The 20,400-nt window shown below is 37.4% G+C and overlaps 1 protein-coding gene across 1 annotated transcript; it reads right to left on the bottom strand.

The window, feature by feature from the left end:
* Positions 1 to 1,800: 1,800 nt before the first annotated feature.
* On the bottom strand, positions 1,801 to 15,311 carry LOC148948553 (uncharacterized). Its single transcript, XM_089094459.1, has 4 exons — positions 15,139 to 15,311; positions 12,057 to 12,137; positions 10,304 to 10,501; positions 1,801 to 2,345 (listed from the first exon to the last, which is right to left on the bottom strand). Exons 1-4 carry the CDS (start codon positions 15,289 to 15,291, stop codon positions 1,878 to 1,880), a joined length of 900 nt encoding a protein of 299 aa, XP_088950585.1. The 5' UTR covers positions 15,292 to 15,311; the 3' UTR covers positions 1,801 to 1,877.
* Between the last annotated feature and the right edge of the window lie 5,089 nt (positions 15,312 to 20,400).

Genomic DNA, 20,400 nt, shown 5'->3' with positions numbered 1-20,400 from the left:
AAATGAATTCATGCCAAAATTTCTTAATTCTATTGAAATTACTGATTTGTCACCTCATGACTTGAAACTGAAGCATAACACGACAATCATGCTAATGCGTAATTTAAGAATCACATTTATACAAGCCTACCATGTGCTGAGTATAAGGGTCCAAACAAAGCTCGAGTTCCTAGTACTGGTATGTATACCATTAGCATTTATTGAAATTCAAAATGCATCTATTATAAAATACAGTTGTTTTTCGAACTTAAGATCAAATGAATAACTATATATTTTCATCAGTCTTCTCTTAGCACTATACGTTTGTCCTATAGAGTATATATCTGCTCTCAATAAAAAAAAGTAAAAATATTCTTGGCATTTATCAGCACAGATTCCGACTCCAATGTTGGGACTGCCCTAGCCAAGCATACTTTTTGTGCTTTCCTGGCAGGAATATTATGTAAGTTATGATACCTCCATCCGATTTTCTCTCTGTAATAGGATCCCTTCTTTTTGTTGTAAAATAGGCAAATTCCTGTGGTAAATAAAGATATCCGACTAAATGCAATTCAGATAGCAGGGTCTTTACGATTCCCTGAGCCCTCAAATTACCTTCATCCATTCACAACGGTTGCTAACTGTATCCTACAGTACAAACTGAATCGCAAGGGCATTGGTAAAAGAATAATTCTGCTTAGTTAATTTTCTCTTCAGCATATTCATCTTTATGGGGGGTCCAAAATAGATATGAGATAGTGTGAAGTAGACAAAGAAAGAGGTACGGAGAAGGAGTGGATAAAAATGATAAAGATCCTCCAGAGCCATTGCTGGTGCACTGGGTGTCAACGTTTCAATTGCTGGGTCTTTTTACAGGACAATTTATAAACCCGTCGCCCAACCTTACCGCTGCGGAGAATGCTCCTTGGGCTTCGTATTGGCAAGCGGAACACCAATTCAATGTGCTACCAAGTGAAGTTCAAGTGAATGTAAGTTCAAGTTCAAGTGAATGTAATTCTGTTGTGTTGTCCGAAAAGTCGTAACCTATTTTTTGTCCCATTATCTTATAAAGATAGATATCATTTACACACAAAAAAATGATTAATCAGATTTAAAACCGCATCTGAGTCGAGCTTTTCTTTCAAACACTCTTGGATTGACTCCCCAAAAAAATATTTGGGATTGGAAGCGATGTGTTACCACACCTACCAAGCCTTGCGCCGTCTGAGGTCCACTTCCTTAGCTCTCTCCCAAATTCTACGTGGGATGTGACGTTAAGTTCAGACGACTCAACTAGCTTCCAACATTTTACGTTTAGTTTTTTTCCCCTTTAAAGATGCGTTCTCCTATTAACAAAGAATTACGAAGCTTGTTGAAAGGTGACAAAAAGTTACCAGAAAGGCAATGGACCACTGATTAATCTTAGTTAGTAACAGATATACACATTTCAAAACATAGACAAGTGCAGTCGCAACTACTCAGACAGAATTTATAGTAGAAAATGTAGGAAAGGACTTTAGTAATCAAAATCACAAAAAGGCGTATTTTTCTTTCTTTATTCTAGCATCCATAAGATGTTGTAATGCAGTACAAAAACGCAAACAAATGGATACTGATTAATCACTTAAAAACACATACGGAGAAAGTAGGCGGGGGGAGGGGTTCATCCCTCTGAAATTGAACCAAAGGATCTATGGAGAAAATACAAACACTGTTTCCTCAAAATCGACTTTTTTTTTGCATTTAGACCCCCCCCCTCCTGAAGGCAAAGACATATGCAGCTACATTCATAAAGTCATGCTTCTCATTTCTATAGCAAAATCAAGGAGTAACATTTTCTTTAATATACATAGTAAAGTAATAAAGCTGAAATGCAAATCAATTAATAGGTATGAATGTTATAAAACTCTTTGCAGATCAAAACCACAAGCCTTACTTGGGCCAATAGTATGTATAACTCCATTCTTTCTTTTACAATATCTTTTTACAATAAACTGATATGCACTTTGTTGATAAGACAGGACATTCCGTCGTCTTCTTCTAAGGTTTTCAATTGGCAGAGCACGTACATGTTCACCAACCATGTAAAAATGTCTATAAGGTCTTAAATACTGATTATGAGATTCAAATACATCCTTATAAGCGTATGGTGTTTTTTTATTAGCTGCTTTGCCTTCTGGGCGGGGAGTAACTGGCAACCGGGTTGGCAGAAGGGCATCTCCTCTAGCAGGAAGAGGCTGATTTGAAAAGCGTAGAAAGGTATGAGATCCTTCATGACTATCCCGTTGAAGTGCAAAAAGAAAAGCCTGCATTCTAATAAATGGCTGAGCGTTGACATCTAGCTTTTGGAGTCGATAAATGAAGGCCTGGAAAAGAAAATTTGAAAAGGACCAGCAAGCAAATTAAAACCTATTCAATATTCATACCCAGGGCTCATTAAAGGAAGAAAAACATTAAAGTAACTTACAATACTAAAGAGGGGTTGTCTCATGCTATCTTATGAGAATTGTGTCTTAATAAATTGTAAAACCAAACCCAAATGACCAAACGCCAAAGTAGGAGTCTACTCCCCGGGCATTTCGCGAGGGGGAGGACCAAAGTTTTCAAAACAGCAAATGGTAGGAAACTTATGGAAAACAAATGAAAAATTTTTAGAATTTGGAGGTTCTCTTTCCCTTGCATACATGCCTGGAAGTGCATTAAATACCATAATAAAATAGAATATCAATTAAATAAAAAATTTTCATTTGAGTTACTTTCAAACAGTTCGTGGTAACGGACTGTAAGTAAGGAGCGACCCGGCTCAATAGCAACCGAAACTCTAAAAAACGGGATTTTGATACCAATAGATACATCAAAAGAATCAGATTTTAATGCTGATTTCAAATATATAAGTTTCATCAAGTCTAGTCCTACCCATTAAAAGTTACGCACCTGAGAAAAAATGGCTAATTTTCGAAAAAAGGAGGAAAATCCCCCTAAAAGTTATAGAACCTTAATGAAAATCACACCATCAGATTCGGCGTATCAGAGAACCCTGCTGTGGAGGTTTCAAGCTCCTATCTGCAAAAATGTGGAATTTTGTATTTTTTGCCAGAAGAAAGATCATGGATGCCTGTTTATTTTTTAATTTTAATTTTTTTTCCAGAGGTGATTGTATCGACCAAGTTGTCCTAGAATATCGTGGGAGGGCTCATTGGAACGGAAATTGAAAGTTCTAGTTTCCTTTTTAAGTGACCAAAAAAAATAGAGGGCACCAAGGCCCCCTCCCACGCTCATTTTTTCCCAACGTCACCCGATCAAAATTTTGAGATAACCATTTTGTTCAGCATGGTCGAAAATATGATAAATATGCCTTTTAGGTAGGGGCGTAAATTTCTATGGGGCAGGGGGGCAGTTGCCCCCCCCAGACCTCGTTTTGCCCCCCCCCCCCAGACCTGATTTTGCCCCCCCCCCCCCCAGTCTTTTTAGATTATACCCTTATTTATCCTTCATTCGAATAAAAAACACAAATTTTATCGAATACAAAATCTTGTACGAAATGACGCGTAACCCGGAGCCTCGTGTTTTCTCTAGCATTGTCAAAAGCATTGCATTGTGGCATTGTGAATTCATTTGTTGAATAAGAGTGTGCGATGAGTCAGAGAAAAATAATCGATATTTTTAAACCTAGTCAACCGGCTAAAAAAGCAAAGTTGATGGATAGTGTAGCAGCAACAGAAGCTGGCCCACGTGAGGTGTGTAATTTTGCCATTTATGGTTTGACTAATATAAACTTATAGCCTTTGCTTCATGCAATAAATTCCATGCGAACTAAAGTTTAGCCTACAGAAGTAAGATCTTAATTTCGCGCTACAACTTTGGATTAATGTATAAATCGCAAATTTTGTGGGGAAAATCATATAACCGAGCATATAACAAACAATTATAGATATAGAGGTGTCATTCAAGGAGGGGGGGGGGCAGGCTAGGACTTCAGAGATGACTACTGGGACAACAGCCTGATTTATCAGACATAATTTATGGCAAAGAGTTTTGGAAGAGCTTAAGAGAATGAAAGAGCATTAAATGCTATCCTAAGGCCCAGCCATTTTAACTAGGCGGCCGCTCACCATTATTTATACCTCTTGTTATATTCTCACGCTAGAAACTGGGTATGGCGCAAAAAGGGACTGAAAAAGACCTAAAATACATTTGAATTGACAGTTTTAGTATAAATAAAAATTGCTGTTTCGTGACAAAATTCTACTTTTTAAAGTTTAATCGGCTGTTATTGCGAGGCATTCACTTCACGTCAGGGTGCTTCATCCAAAACAAAATTTACGACTTGCCCTCCTAGATTTTGCTGATAAGCTAGGTAAGTACGAGAATTTTGTTGTATTGAGTTGCTAAGTTTCTTTTTCGGATTATGTTATCGTTTAATTTACGAAATTCTACTCGTAGTTAAACTGACAAAAAACGATATATATGTTTAACCCTTTTAAATTTCAGTTGACTAGCTTATACTATTTTACCGAATTCTAAAATCTGAGAATTTGAGCATTTGGAGGCGCTTAAACATGCAGAAGATGCTAGAGCGTATTAAATGATCAGTCGAAAGATATTTGTAGGCTATCGTCAATTTTGGCGGAAATAAAGCTATTATTATAAATGAGAGAAAAGGCACCCTATTTAATAGACCACCCCGTTATTAATCATGAAATAATAAATACGAAAACTAGTAAGGGCAAAATTCCAATACGTAACACTAAACGGTAGCAGAAAAGCTAATTAGAAGCTAGGAGCAGGGGCGTCACTCACCCTTTTTTTAGGAGGGGGGGGCGGCATGACGAGAGTTTACCCACGTAACCAAAAATTTTCCAACGGAAAAAAAGTTTAGTGGCGATAGTTTCTTTATAAAAGGGCACAAATGACTTGAAAACAGCATTTTTTGCTGGGGAGCGTTGAAAATTCTAGAAGTATTTACTAAGAAAGTCTATTATTCCTTATGTCTCCTAGACACCTATTTAAGGGAACAATTCTTTCAGAGCTATCGGCCTCTGAATAAAGTTAAAACGTTTAAAAGCGAAAGCACTGGATTTTTTTCTAGGGTGGAAGTGTAGCCGATGCATCGGATACGATATTGAGGGGCAATCTTGACATCTCCCACCATAAGAGGGAGGCACCCAACCAGCCAAAGCTAGCCGAATACCCCAAAACAAGCGGTCGCCGTTTTTCTGCTAAAGCCTATGAGAAAAAAACCATGGGTAGAATGCTCTATTAAAGAAGACGCCATTTACTGCTTTTGCTGTTGGCACTTTTCCTTAACAAGAAATCATGGAAATACTTCTGATAATGTAGTGTTTGTCGACAGATGGAATGAATAACGGGTTAAAGCTATTCGAAAGGATTGAAAAGCGCGAGGCTTCAGAAGCTAATAACGAAGCAAATTCGCAGCTGGACCAAAAATAAAGCAATTGAGTGTGGCGCATCTGAGTCAATAGCTAAAACTCTCTATTCAAATCGGAAGGAAGCCATAGCGGAAAATCGCCTGCATTTAGTCACACTTGCGAAAGTGGCACGTGCCCTAGCACGCCAAGGGCTCCCATTTCGAGGTCAAGATGAACACGACAACTCACACAATCAATGTAATTTTATAGAAATACTAGAAATAATGACAGAGGAAGACCCGGAATTTCAGAAAAAACTAAAAGGTTAGTATGGAAGCTATTTGAGTCCTAACTACCAAAATACTCTCATAAGCATACTGGCTGACCTCTTGCGAGAACAAACAAGATGCTCTACTAAGAGACATTGGGCAATCTGTGCAGATGAAACAAAAGATCTGTCGAAAAAAGAGAAGCTCGTTTTAATTATTCGGTTTATTGATAGTAATGCTATCATCCGCGAGGAGACATTCGGAAGTACACATTTTGAACAATTAGATGCTGCATCCCTTGCTAATGCAATCAAGGATCTTGTTGAAAAGCACGAACTGGATTGGAGCACCTGTGTGGCTCAATGCTATGATGGTGCGAGCGTCATGAGCGGCGCATGTAATGGTGTTCAGGCTATTCTTAAGGATTTGCACAACAAGCTAGGTATATTCATTGTCACGCCCATCGCCTAAATCTTGTGCTTGTGCAGTCAATAGCTTCTTGTCCGGAGGTTAGAAACTTCTTTTCTTGCATTCAGGCATTATGTACCTTTCTCAGTCGAAGTGTGTCACGTCACGAATTATCCTTTGAACCCAACAAGAATACGGAGAAAGAAAGATTGAGCGCAAACGTCTAGCCAATACTCGATGGTGCTATTGGTTTTCCTCAATTCAGAAGATCTGGATACGGTTAGGTGCTATTCTCGAAACATTCAGGGTTATTTCGGATGAAGCCAGTTCAACAGAGAACCGTTCTGAAGCTTCTGGATTGTTGGCAACAATTGATGTCAAGTTCTTGCTCATTCTTGAAATAATGAGCAGTATCCTCGGTCTGATAGATATTGCATCCAGACAACTCCAGTCCAAGAGCCTCATTCTTTCAGGCGTAAATTCTCTGCTTCAAGCAGTTCAACAACAGGGTCTTGAGCTCCGATCTGAAGAGCGTTGGTTTCAGATGGTAGAAGCAACGAAAAGCTTATGCAAGCAGTTCTCAATCCAAATAGAGAAGCCTAGACGCTCGGTTGCTATAAGTAGACGCCTTCTCGATTTTTTCGTCGAAACCACTTTCGGTGCCAGAGCAAGAAATCAATCAGAAGAGGATCTTGACATTTTTTATACTTATAGATGAGACATTTTAAGCTTCCTAGTTAACCGTGTAGCTTCGGAGTAGAGAAAAAGAGTCGATGAGAATTTCCTTGTAATCCAAGGCTTAGAATTGTTACAACTAATTTCCCTAATTTCCCTGTACGCATGTCTAATACAAGACTTTGTACATGACTTTCCTACAGTATTAGTAAACGAATTGAAGTTTGAGTTGGAGATAGCCTTGGCAAAATCTTATTTACAAAGGATGAAACCAGAATGCCCATCAAAAACTCTTGCCTTCCTCTACATGAATAAAGACGCCTTTACTGACATCTCGGAATCTTTCAAAACTGCTGTGAGGCTCCCCCTTTCAACTGTCTCTAACGAGATATTTTTTTTCAATGCTTAAGAGGGCTAAGGAATATTTCAGAACAACCATAACTAATGAGCGAGATAGTAATTTGTTAGTTATAACAACACAGCTGGAAAAAGCAAAAAATATAGATTATAACAGTGCCGTCGACAAGTTTGCTTTCCTGAAGCGAGTACGTTTCCCATTAGAATAGTAGCTCTCTCTGAACACTTTAGTGGCGAAGCAAACAAATTTGAGATTTATTTACTTAATTGTGTTTAGGTACTTAAATTTTTGTATATCTAATTGTGTTCTAAACTTTATCCAAAGAATTTTAAGTTGGCTACCACTTAATTTGGCTCGATTTCCCCCTCCCTTGGAATTTTGCTAATTCAACCCACTTGAGGCTGCCTATTGAGACATGGAGTTTGCCCCTCCCCAGGTTTTTTTTTTCATTTCCGCCAGTACGCTTCACGCCAAAAAACCCTGTTCTAGGCCTTCACTGAATTCATTTCTTAACAAAATGACATTTCCTGATCATAAATTTTCTTTTTTGGCTTGGATCTTTCACATAACAATATGTGTTTTTAAGTAATTTTTTTCCCCAAAAAGGAGCCTAAGAGGTCCAATATAAGGGATAATACAGTTTTTAATAGTATCTCAAAAATATCCGCTACTTTTCCGCAGGAAATGCTCTTTCCAAGCCATTCACTAACTCTGAATTAGAAACTTTCACCAATTCAAACTTTTTTTCTTTTTCTTTTTTAACATAATATAATCAGCATAGTTTTGTACTTTCCTCCCAAAGTAAAAGTGAAAATTTGCAAATTTTATTCCGTGAGGGGGCAAAATCTTGCCCCCCCCCCCCAGAATTTTTCTGAATTTACGCCACTGCTTTTAGGATGACTTAATTCCCCAAAGTTTTGCAACTGAAAGTAAGGAGAAACATCAAAACTTAAAACGAACAGAAAATATTACGTATATGATTGGGTTCGCCCCCTTGTCAATACCTCGCTCTTTAAACCAAAGATTTGTTAGTACTTTCATAAGAGCTATTTTTTCTAATTAACGGCCTTTGTGATTAAGGGATCATTTTTAAAGAATTTGAACAAAATTCGAACTTTAGCGCAAAGAGCGAGGTATTGACTAGGGGGCGAACCCCCTAATATACTTATGAAAAATATATAAATATAGAAATTCGCTACGTAAGTTAATTCGTAAGTTATGTATATTTATTACTAATAAAAACGTTCGTAAATAAAATTAAAAAACGTTCGAGAAAGCCATTTAACCAAATAAAAGTAAAATTAATATGCAAATTTGGTGTTGATCATTCATGTACGGTGAGCCAAAATCAGAACCTGCATTTATTCAAAAACGTTCAAAAGTTAAATAAAAAAACAAGTTTTTTTAAGTGAAAGTAAGGAGCGACGTTAAAACTTAAAACGAACAGAAATTATTCAGTATATGAAAGGGGCTGTCCCCTCCTCAGCGCCTCGCTCTTTACGCTAAAGTTTGACTTTCCCACAACTCTATTTTTTTAAACAATAAAAAACTTTAGCGTAAAGAGCGAGGTGTTGAGGAGGGGACAGCCCCTTTCATATACGGAATAATTTCTGTTCTTTTTAAGTTTTAAAATCGCTCCTTACTTTCAGTTAAAAAAAAACTTGTTTTTTTATTTAAGTTTATTACTAAGAATCAGTAATAATCAAATTGATTCTTTTGGTATGTTAGAAAGTTTGCTGCATATACATACGACTTTCCAAAATTCTAGATAGGTAAGTCCCATAAGAAACAGCCGAGATAAGTGACAAATAAAACACACTGCGAGTTTTGATTAAATTGTACCTCAATGGAAAAATCTTCAGGGTCTTTTTTTGTGTTTGCTTCGATGTTTTAATATTGACTATGTTCTAAACACATTTTAGTATGGTTAGGTAAAATGGGACTTAAATTTTTTTTTTCATAGTCAAATTTATTTGATGATTTCAATAGATATTATTATTTCTAATGTATCAAGATTTTTTTAAGTAACCTTCCATACAGATGCATCTCTCTATAAATTATAATATTTCAGAACAGTCACGCCAATGTGCGATCAAAAAGCAGATAAGACCAGATACAAAACACAAAATATTCATTAAGCAGGATCGTTTCATTTTAAAATAGCCAACAAAAGAATTTCGCTGATTTTTATCTAATTCAGTAGATGTCAAAGATACGCCTGAAACTAAATACAGCCATGATATCATTTAAGCAGACATATACCGTGCTAGGCATAGCATCTTAAAGGTGTCTATAAATTTGTGTAATTCGGAGATCTATCATGCTTGTTACCTTTAACTATTTTCTGTTTGATAGACAAGAAAATAGGCTTCTGAACTGCGTTAACGGAGACAATAAATAACACACTCAAAACTAGATATTTTGACATATTTGCAACGACAGTTTTCCGCCCAAACAATTAAAGAAATAAATTAGAGTTTTACGCGTTTTTTGACCAGAAAAGACATTACACCAGTAATAAAAACAGCATTTTACAGACGGCGCGATAAACACTTAATTTATTCAATTTGAAGAATTTGTTGACTCCATCTCTGAATTTTTTGTTTTTTTATTCATCTTTAGGCTAAATCTACTTGAGGAAAGAATTTATCCCAATATTGGCTATTTAATATTTGACCGAAATGTCCAGTAGCTTCCTTGAGCCAAGATTAAAGCTAAGTTTTGAAAGAAGACGGAAAATTTTTGCGTACAATGAAAAGTTGCTATCTGAATTTTTATTTCTTATTGAAAGCGAAATTCGTCGAAGTCTTCTAAGAAAATTTTTCGAGAAAAAAAAATCTCTTTAGAACCCCCACCAAAAGAAAGACTAACAATAATAGCTATTATTTGTTTAATTTTGCCGGCCGAAGGAACAAATTTTTCAACGACCACATGAAGACATATACTTCATAAGGTAAGACAAAATCCAGCTGCCGGCCGAAGCAAAATTCAATTCCGGTCAGAACTGCGACTAAAAGCTAAACACCAAAACCATTTTTTTATTCTGATGTCTTTAGTTTTATAATCCTCTTTCTTACTATTCCTTTTTATTTGTTGACCTGAAGTGGTTTTGGATATTTTGACAAATATATATTGTACTCGTCATTATAGAAGAACTAATGGTAAATAATTACATATAAAATCATTTCATTTTGAAGATTATTCGAATCTAAACATGTTAATTAAGATAACTAAGAACAACTTACTCTAATTAGAGGACATTCTGATAGCTGAGTGAAAAACTTCAGCCTGATTTCTTTTTCATTGAAGTGATACAGCAAAAGAACTGAAGCAAATAATGGATCCATAACCACAAGCAGTGGGATTATTTTGTTTATGTGCTCCCTCTCAGGTACATTGACAGCATGTGTGAGACGCTTCCTTATGAATGTTTCTTCACCAAGCTAAACTTCGATAAATTTAAAAAGAAAGACAAAATTAAAGACAGCGTCAAAGCAGATAAAACGATAAGTAACAAGACACTATTCAGAGAAACCTCCGGCGAAAACACAAATCACCTGTGTCAGTGTATTAAGCATTATCTGAAATTCTTTCCCAAATTAACATTTTCTGCCAATAAGTAAGTCCATGCCTCCGAGCAACTACATGCTAACTACACACTAATCCACCTTAGCCTTAGAAAGGGATGCTTAGCCAAAACCCACTAAAAAGTATGCTTCCACTTTTATCACCACCTTAGTGGCCGTCCTAGCCGAGTGGTTCGCACGCTGACTTAAGATTCTGTGTCTGTGAGGGCAGGAGTTCGAGTCCTGGTGTTGCTGGTTATTTGGTTTGGAGGGGTGGGTCAGTGGTGTGAGGGCCAGTGGTCTGACCGTAAGGATGGCTGACCCCCAACCTCTCATTGCACTTCCTGACTGAAGGACCATGAAACGGAGACCAGCACCACCGGTTTGGACCTTAGAATCTAGTGCCGTATCCTTTTACCTTTACCACCTTAGGGGTCCTTCGCAATTTTATTTTCTTGTTTTCTTTCTTGCAAATTACAAAAAGAGAACAATTTCGAACAATATCACAAAAAAGCGGTGGGAGTAAGAACATTTCTACAGTTTTGCTCTTATCATGACCATATTTCTTTTCTCAAGAAAATTTTCTTCCTGCTCTCTTAGCTCAACTTTCCACCAGCCACCCCCTATCTTTTCTTCTTCCTTGGCATTTTTTTTTCCAGTTTCAATATAGTTTTTTTGTAGCTTGCATTGGCACTGCGAAATAGTGAAAGCACTTCAACTAGCCTTGAAGTTAGTGTGAATAAAGTGGGCAATAAAGTGTGAATAATGTGAAAGAACAATGAAACGCAAAAATAACTGCCCAATCCTGCTTTCTACAGAGGGACTTCGATTAGCTTCGACTTTATATAAGACATGGAAAAATATTCCGTTACTATTAAAATTTCAGACTCTAATGTATTAGTTTCAATAGGCATGTCCCGCCCTTCAGGAAGGGGATCTGATGATTTTATACGGGGGGGGGGAAGGATACAGACACAAAAAAGATACATTGCTAGACTCCGTGGAGGGGATGTCCGAACAAATCGCAGAGGAAGAGCTTTTCTGCCTACCGTCCCTCTTGTGCTTAGGTACGCCAATACAGAAAGATGTTTATCTAATCCTTTTTTTTTCAATAAGACCAATATACATCCGCACATTAATATTATTATTAGCTTCAAAGGAACACACAGACTTGATCTTATTGGGATGAGGTCTTAATATTTTCTATAGGAGGGGATGTTTATTCCCTCCCCTTGTGGGTAGTTATGAGTAAAATATGCAAGGATGGAAAGGCCCAGGTATTGGGCCTTTTTTACAGGGACAAATAGCAAGCCTGTCTCCCAACCTTTTCACAGCAGGGATCGATCCCTGGGTTCAAGTAGAGGATGTGCTACCATAGTATATTACAGCATTACAAAAATAGGACAAAAAGAAGAGCAGATAGATAGCTTACCCGGGCAATAAATGCAGCAGCTTGAATTCTTACTGATTCCATGTCCAGCAGTGGCGTTAATATGCTATTCAAGAAAGCATACTAAAAAGAGAAAAGAGGACAAATTCAATACTTTTAGAAAAATATTAAGGCGATTTTTTATTCAGATAGTTACAAGCACAGTATCTTAGTGCAGTAATTGAGGAAAAACAATACATTCAGTATTAAATTTGTTTCTGGAAACAAGAATAACCGTGTTACTTTCAAATCAATTGATTTTATGATGTTGCTATTTTGGACTCGTTGTAGCTAATACCCGTTGTAGCTAATAATGTGTCGTCCAAGACAAGGCCAAGGAGCTAGAAAATGCCGCCGGTAAAGATGACATTGCGGCACTGTATAAACATCCCTTAGAACTTGCTTCCAAGAAACCCACCTCAGTCAGTCCCATAGTTGCTCCCGATGGGTCCCCCTCACCAGATGAAACAACCCAGCTTGAGAGAGGGAAAGATCACTTCTCCATCCTCCTGACGTTTACGCTGTCCCAGCTTCTGACCAGGATCTGGTAGTGACTGAATCGTTTGCGCATGCGATTCCACTTGGTAGTCATGATGAAGAGCCATTTTTCCCTGACGAAATCAGTAAAGCCATGAAGAAACTGCAAAAATAACCGTGCCCGGTTCCTGTAGAATAGCTGCCGAGCTCCTGAAGTATGAGGGCCCTGTTTTGCTGCTGTGGCTCCGAACACTGCTCTGCATAGTGTGGCACACGAAGATCATTCTGAAGGATTGGTAATCTGGAATAGTTCTGCCATTATGGAAACAGAAAGGATCCAGGAGCCGATTTTCTAACTATATAGGCATAACGTTGCTCTCCGTACTCGCTAAACTGATTGTAATGACCCTCCTCGACTCGTGCTCCAGTATGATTCAAAGAAACAAACAAACAGGATTAATGCCCGGCCATTCCACAAGTAAACAGATGTTCACTCTGTGGAAAGTGACAGAAAAGTCGCGGGAGCTTCTACAGAAGGTGTACATAGGCTTCATCGACTTCAAAGCCGCGTTTGACTCTGCAGATATTCAGGAAGTCACTGTGCCTCATACTCAGAACACCCTCGAAGAACTTGGTGCAGTGCTGAAAGCCATGAGAGAAGAAGCTAGCAAAGTCGGGGCCAATATTAGCTGGAGAAAAACGAAAAAAATATTTATTGATCAACAATCATCTCAACCAACCATCCCCTCCTGCAGTCGAGGTATGCCAAAACTAAGTAGCTGTCGTGAAGGATTTCACATACCCCGGCTCCATTCTGTCAAGCAATGGAGCAGTCGAGAGCAAAGTCAACGCACGAATCGGCAAGACAACTTCCGTCCTAGGGAGACTCAACAAAATTTGGCGAAACCCTGTTACCAGTCGTCTCAAAAAGATGCGGATATTTAAGGCATCTGTAAGCCAACAACCACCATGACCTTGAGGAATCTGGATGCGACTCAATCCAAAGGACTCCGAAAAATAGAGGGACTAGGCTGGTACGGTTTTATCAGCACCGCCAACATCCTGTCCCATACGATGCAGATTCCATTCAATCTGCAAGTTGCATAACGTACGCCGAGATGGTGCGGCAATCTCGTCCGAATGCCAGAAGAAACCCCCTTTCGCATCGCCTACTATTTCAACCATATGGCCACCGGGTGGAAACGATCACTTGGCCCGTCCAAGAACAAGATGGTTCGATAGTCTACACCAGTTCCTAAGCAACACAGGAATAAGACCTGAAGATGCACCAGAAACTGCTCAAGACGGGGTATCCTGGAGAAGATGGTGTATGCTCTCTCAACCTGGTGCCAAGTCGGCAGGAGAATAAAGAATAAAGTCAACATCATGTATGATTTCAATACTATTTATAGAAGTTGTGAGTGCGCTTTTTCATTTCATTAAAAATGAAAACCTGATCTTAATAAAAGACCTAACTTTATACAATTTTTAAGTGTCGGTAACTCCCAGGTAATCACTAATCTGAAAACAATCACCCAATGTTTTAAAACGGGCACCTGAAACGAATTACTTCGGAGCATTCTTACACTACGCAATTGGTTTACAATCCCCACAAAAGACTATACGTATTTTTTTTCTGAGGCGTAAAGGCAAGTGAGTATTAAACGAGAAAGTATTTCTCATTATAGAGATCACATAAAGTCAGTAAGTTTCTCGTATATTCTGTTTTGCCTCGCGGCCCAGGGACCGAGTCGAAGCTTTCGGGATTTTTTTGGGGTGGGGGTGGGGGTAGGTGTTGAGCAGACTTAGAAATTTATGTTTGGGGGAAGAGGGCAAAATATTTTTTCTCCAGCCGTTAAAAAAGAGTGTAATACACACTATATTAAAGGCTTTTCTTTTTTAAGCCAGTCCTCCAGCAGCCTCTTTGTTTAGTATTTTTTTATTCAAACATTAAAAATATCATCTCATTGTTTTACCACCACGAATTGAAATCAAGTATATTAACCATGTTACTGACGAATTCAAGCTTATAACGTCTACGCAACTATACGATCTATAAAATAGTAAAAATATCCAAATAAGAGTGTCCGTAGAAATTGTTTCGGGATGGCAAATAATTTTCAGGGGAAAGGGTTATAAACAGGTTATTCTGTCAATAAAACGCCATATTTCTTTTCGGATAATATTAAATGATGTCATTTATGTGTTTTTATTTTATCAACTGGGGAGGAAGATCTTTCATCTACTACTCGTTACGTGTTTGTCGGGAGTACTCCTCCTCCTAACAGGAAGAGATATGTCGCTTCTTAGAAAAAATTATTTTAAGTTCCTTCTTTATTTATCTTCCTTCTAGGCGCAGTAATTCAAAAATAATTTTTTGAATTGAGCCCCGTCCTAAGCGTACATCAACATCAGCAAAGTCGCGACTCGTGCCTCTTTTTTGTGAATAGTTTTTTTAAGTGATTTTTAATGTCTAATTTTTTTTCTTTTTTTTATATACACCACTTCTTCCTTTGTGTTTTTATAGTGGACAAAATTTCTTATTTTAGTTTTAACTTATTGTTCTGAGTATCTGCTGAACAAGCAAACAAAACTTAGGTTTACTTACGTCGCACTCAAACACCTTAAAGTCCTCGAAAAAGACCCGAATTAAATGCATTATACGTCTACCAAGTACTTCGTCTCCAGCCGTAAATGCTTTCAGCGTCATAGATGATAAGACTTCGCGAAAGAACATTCTCCAAGCATGGATATTTTTCATATAGCCACAACTATTGATTACAAGCTAAAACGAATCATGGCTTTTATTCAAATTTATGGCAAATAGAGCTTATGAGGTAATAGTCAATACACTTATTGAATAATATTAACAATGAGCAAATACTTAAACAAAAGGTGCCCACACAGCTCAGAGTCGAGCATCATTAAATAAAAATATTCTAATATAGTAGCCACACCCCCAGTTAATTAATGCATTAAATGAAAAACAACTGAGAAAAGGGATAGAGAAGATTCACTGCGGGTTTTGATATAACTCACCAATCAATTGGGGGAAGGGGGTGACTATGATTATGAAGCCAATCCTCACTTTTAGGGAATTGCCTCAGTGGCGTCAATTTGCTGAATTGTAGGATGAAGGGAAAAGATTTGTTTTTCAAAATTTAGTTCTTTGAATTTCAGTAGTTTCAAAATTGTTGTTGTTTTCTTAATTTTCTCGATGAAGATAAAAAAAAAAAAATATATATTTCTCAAAATCTAGGGTGTATAAAGATACTGGTGGGGAGGGGAGCCCCCCCCCGAGTTGACGCCACTGAAATGCCTTATAAGTATACACAGCAATAATGTAACAAGAACATTATTTTGGGGGGAGGTGGGCAATTGCTAAAAGGTATATTCTGTATTTTTTGTTTAAATCAGATGAATATGTAACGTGCTCTTCCACATCTATTAATAGTCATCTACTCTTTTACGTTAACGTTTTTCTTGATGTATTGAGGAAACTATTCCTGCTTTTAAAAGTGTTAATTATATTCATGACCAACAGAAAGGGCGCTACAGTCAGCTTTCCTTCGACAGAAAAGTTGATATTTTCTGAAATACAAGGAATATGTCTAAAAATCCGAAAAGGGAAAATATAATTAGAAAAACCTATTTAGTGCCAATCAGCAATTCGAACGTTTTCAAAGAGAACACAAAAGCCACTGTTTGATCACTATGGTTAACTTACTTAAGTACTGTACATGGTTAACAAAATTCTACATCGTCTTAGTTAATACATGAACGCAAATAACATCCCTTTTATTCAACCCTTGTCAAAATGCTTTCTAAAACGGAAAAATGGAGTTCGATTTTTTTTTTCAGATATAAAAGTGGGACTTAAAATTTTCTCTTGAAAAGACAACAACAGATTTGTTTTTTGACAATAAAACTAAAAAATTTATCGTCGCGGATGGATGAGTAGAGATGCCATAATATCTCCGACGAGTCACCCCTGCTGCCACCTATAACTTTTTTTTACATAATTCATGGATGGTTATGTGTGTTGGTCGATTTATTTGATGTTTTTCATGGATGTTTTTATGGATTTTGTCAGTGAGAATTTGAAAAACAGGAACTTTGTCACATTTATGTCTGTTTTCTTGGATGTTTTATGGATTTTGTCAGTGAGAATTTGAAAAACAGGAATTTTGTCACTTTCATGGATTATTGAGTCATTAACCAAATCGTTTTCGGGCAAAGTTAATGACACTTCCTTCCTGTTCTTGTTCAAGCCAAATGTTATGAGTTTCCGGGAACACCTGTGCTGTCAGTCATTAATCAAATTGTTTCCGGGAAACAGTTAATTAATGTCTGACAGATGACGTAAAGTTAATTAATGTCTTTGGATTTCGAACAGAAATGTTTCCGAGGCAAAGTTTAGATCACACATGACAGATGAGGTCATGATTGATTGAATTGTCTCCGGCGCGAAGTTTATTAATGTCTGGAGTTCTTCCAGAAGAATCGTTTCCGAGGCAAAGTTTAGATCTTAGCGATGAATTGTTTTAGCGCGGGAATCAGGTTTCCAAATAATTGAAATGCGCCAGCGCAGGGATGCCAAACAAAAGGAACATGCTGAAATTCCGTTTAGGGATAATTTTGGCGAAACTGTTTTAGCTATTTTATGGAATTATTTCGACAAAACAGTTAGAGACATTATAAAATATGATTTTTGAAGAGATTTTAGAAAAGAATTTAATGGTGAAACTCTGTGGTCGTTATAATACACAAGTTCCATTTGAACAGTGTTGTGAGGTCCTCTACCCCAACCCCAAAGGGCTCCGACCCCCCTACCCCAACCCCAAAGGGTCCCGATCCCCCTACCCCAACCACAAAGGGTTCCAATCCCCCTACCTCAACCCCGAAGGAAGCCCCTGGTCCTCAAGCGTCCCCCCAAGCTCCCAAAGGGCCCCCAGACCCCCAAAGGCTCTCCCCGGGCCCCCAAAGGCCCTCCCCGGTCCCCAAAGGTCCACCGGGCTCCCAAAGGACCATTCGACCCTCAAGGGCCCCCTGACCCCCAAAGGCCCTCCCCCGGCCCCCAAAGGTCCCCCGGACCCCCAAAGGCCCTCCCCGATCCTCAAAGGCCCCCCAGGCTCCCAAAGGGCCCCCGAACCCCCAAAGACCCTCCCCCGGGCCCCAAAGGTCCACCGGGCTCCCACAGGGCCCCCCGCACCCCCAAAGACTCCAGAGCCCCACATTATAATACTTTTTTAAGGCTTTATTATATCTTTTCAGAACAAATTATTATTTTAGGGAATTATTTCGGCGAAACAGTTAGAGACATTTTAAAATATGATTTTTGAAGAGATTTTAGAAGAGGATTTGAGAGTCAAACTCCGTGGTCGTTATAATACACAAGTTCCATTGAACAGTGTTGTGAGGTCCTCTACCCCAACCCCAAAGGGTTCCAATCCCCCAACCCCAACCTCGATGGGAGCCCCGGTACTCAAAGGTCCCCCCAGCTTCCCAAGGGCACCCAGACCCCCAAAGGCCCGCCAGACCCCCAAAGGCCCTCTCCAGACCCCCAAAGGTCTATCGAGCTCCCGACAGACCACCGGGATCCCACAGACCATCACTTGGCCCCCAACGGTCCCCCCAGCCCCTAAGTGGCCCTCCGGACGCTACCAGACCCTCCCCCGGTCTCCCAAGGTCCCCCACACTTCCCAAAGGCCCCCGGACCCCGCAAGACCCTCCCCCCGGTCCCTCAAGGTCCACCGGGCTCCCAAAGGCCCAATCGGTCCTCAAGGGCCTCCAGACCCACAAAGGCTCTCCCCGGGTTCCCAAAGGACCACCCAGGCCTTGGTTTAGTTTTAGTTAAAGTATAGAGTGTTTTAGCCTAGAGTCATAGCTTAGAGTTTATGTAGAAGCTCTAGTTTAGTTTAATTTTAGTTAAGAGTTTGATGTTTTACCTTTGAGTTTCAGTTAGAGTTTTAGTTTGGCTTAGTTTTAGTTAAGAGTTTGTAGTTTTACCTTAGAGTCTTAGCTTAGAGTTTATGTTATAGTTATTGTGTAGTTTAGTTTTATTTAAGAGTTACGAGTTTTACCTTATAGTCTTAGATTAGAGTTTTCTTTACATTAGAAGTTTAGTTTTTTTACAGTTAAGAATTTAGAGTTTTAGCTTAGAGTCATATACCAGAGTTTTAATTAAAGTTATAGTTTTGCTTATTTTTATTTAATAGTTTTGAGTTTTATCTAAGCGTCTTATCTGAGAGTTTTTTTTGTTAGATTTCTAGTTTAGTTTTAGTTAATATTTTAGAATGTTAGATTTTAGTTTTTTCTTTAGAGTTATATTTTAGTTTAATTTTTGCTAAGATTTTGATTTTGGACATATAAATTTCAGCTAGAGTTATAGTTTAGTTATAGTCAAACGTTTAGTGTTTTACCTTAATTTCATAGCTTTTTCTTTTTATTTAGAGCTCCAGTTTAGTTTAGTTTTGGTTAAGAGTATAAAATTTTAGCTTAGAGTCTTAGATTAGATTTTTTTTCTAGAGTGATAGTTTAGTTTAGTTTTAGTTAAGAGCTTATAGTTTTTGTTGAAGTTTTAGTTTATTTTAGTTTTAGTTAATATTTTAGAGTTTTATATTAGAGTCATAGCTTAGAGTTTCTTTTATAGTTGAAGTTTATTTTAGTAATAGTTAATTGTTTAGAGTTTTAGCATAGAGTCTTAGCTTAGAGTTTTGTTAGAGTTCTAGTTTAGTTTACATGTAGTTAAGAGTTTAGAGTTTTATCTTAGAGACCTAGCTTAGAGTTTTAGTTTAGTTTTATTTAAGATTTTAGAATTTTACATTAGAGTTTTTTTGTTAGAGTTATAGTTTATTTTAGTTTTTGTTAAGAGCTTAGAGTTTTAGCTAAGAGTTTGATTTTTTACCTCTGAGTTTCAGTTAGAGTTCTAGTTTAGTTTTAGTTAAGAGTTTAGAATTTTAGATTAATGTCTTAGCTTAGAGTTTTATGTTAGAGTTCTAGTTTATTTTAGTTTTAGTTAAGAGTTTGGAGTTTTACCTTAGAGACCTAGCTTAGAATTTTAGTTTAGTTTAGTTTTAGTTAAGAGTTTAGAGTTTTAGCTTAGAGTCTTAGTTTAGAGTTTTGTTAGAGTTCTAGTTTATTTTAGTTTTAGTTAAGAGTTTGGAGTTTTACCTTAGAGACCTAGCTTAGAATTTTAGTTTATTTTAGTTTTAGTTAAGATTTTAGAATTTTAGCATAGAGTCTTAGCAGAGAGTTTTTGTTAGAGTTCTAGTTTAGTTTAGTTTTAGTTAAGAGTTTAGAGTTTTACCTTAGAGACCTAGCTTAGAATTTTAGTTTAGTTTAGTTTTAGTCAAGATTTAGAATTTTATCTTATAGTTTTAGCATAGAGTTTTTGTTAGGGTTCTAGTTTAGTTTTTTTTTAGTTAAGAGTTTTAGCTTAGAGTCCTATCTAAGATTTTTTGTTAGAGTTATAGTTTAGTTTAGTTAAGAGTTTAGAGTTTTAGATTAGTGTCTTAGCTTAGAGTTTTTGCTATATTTCTAGTTTAGTATAGTTTTATTCAAGAGTTTAGAGTTTTTAGATTAGACTCATAGCTTAGAGTTTTTGTCAAAGTTCTAGATTAGTTCAGTTTTACTTTATAGTTTGGTTTTTCAGTTTAGAGTATTATCTTAGAATTTTTGTTAGAGTTCAAGTTTAGTTTAGATATACTTAAGATCTTAGTTTTGTGAGATTATAATATTATACTATAGGTTTTGTTAGAGTTCTAGCTTAGTTTAGATATAGCTAAGACTTCGGAATCTTACAATAGTGACTTAGCTTAGAGTTTTTGTTAGATTTGAAGTTTTAGTTTAGTAATAGTTAAGAGTTTAG

This window comes from Artemia sp. Qi Xiang Cuo, chromosome 9 (assembly GCF_049724085.1).
Source record: "Artemia sp. Qi Xiang Cuo chromosome 9, ASM4972408v1, whole genome shotgun sequence".
Lineage (NCBI taxonomy): Eukaryota > Metazoa > Arthropoda > Branchiopoda > Anostraca > Artemiidae > Artemia > Artemia sp. Qi Xiang Cuo.
The sequence above is the reverse complement of the archived record's forward strand: the minus strand, read 5'-3'. Positions and strand labels throughout refer to the sequence as shown.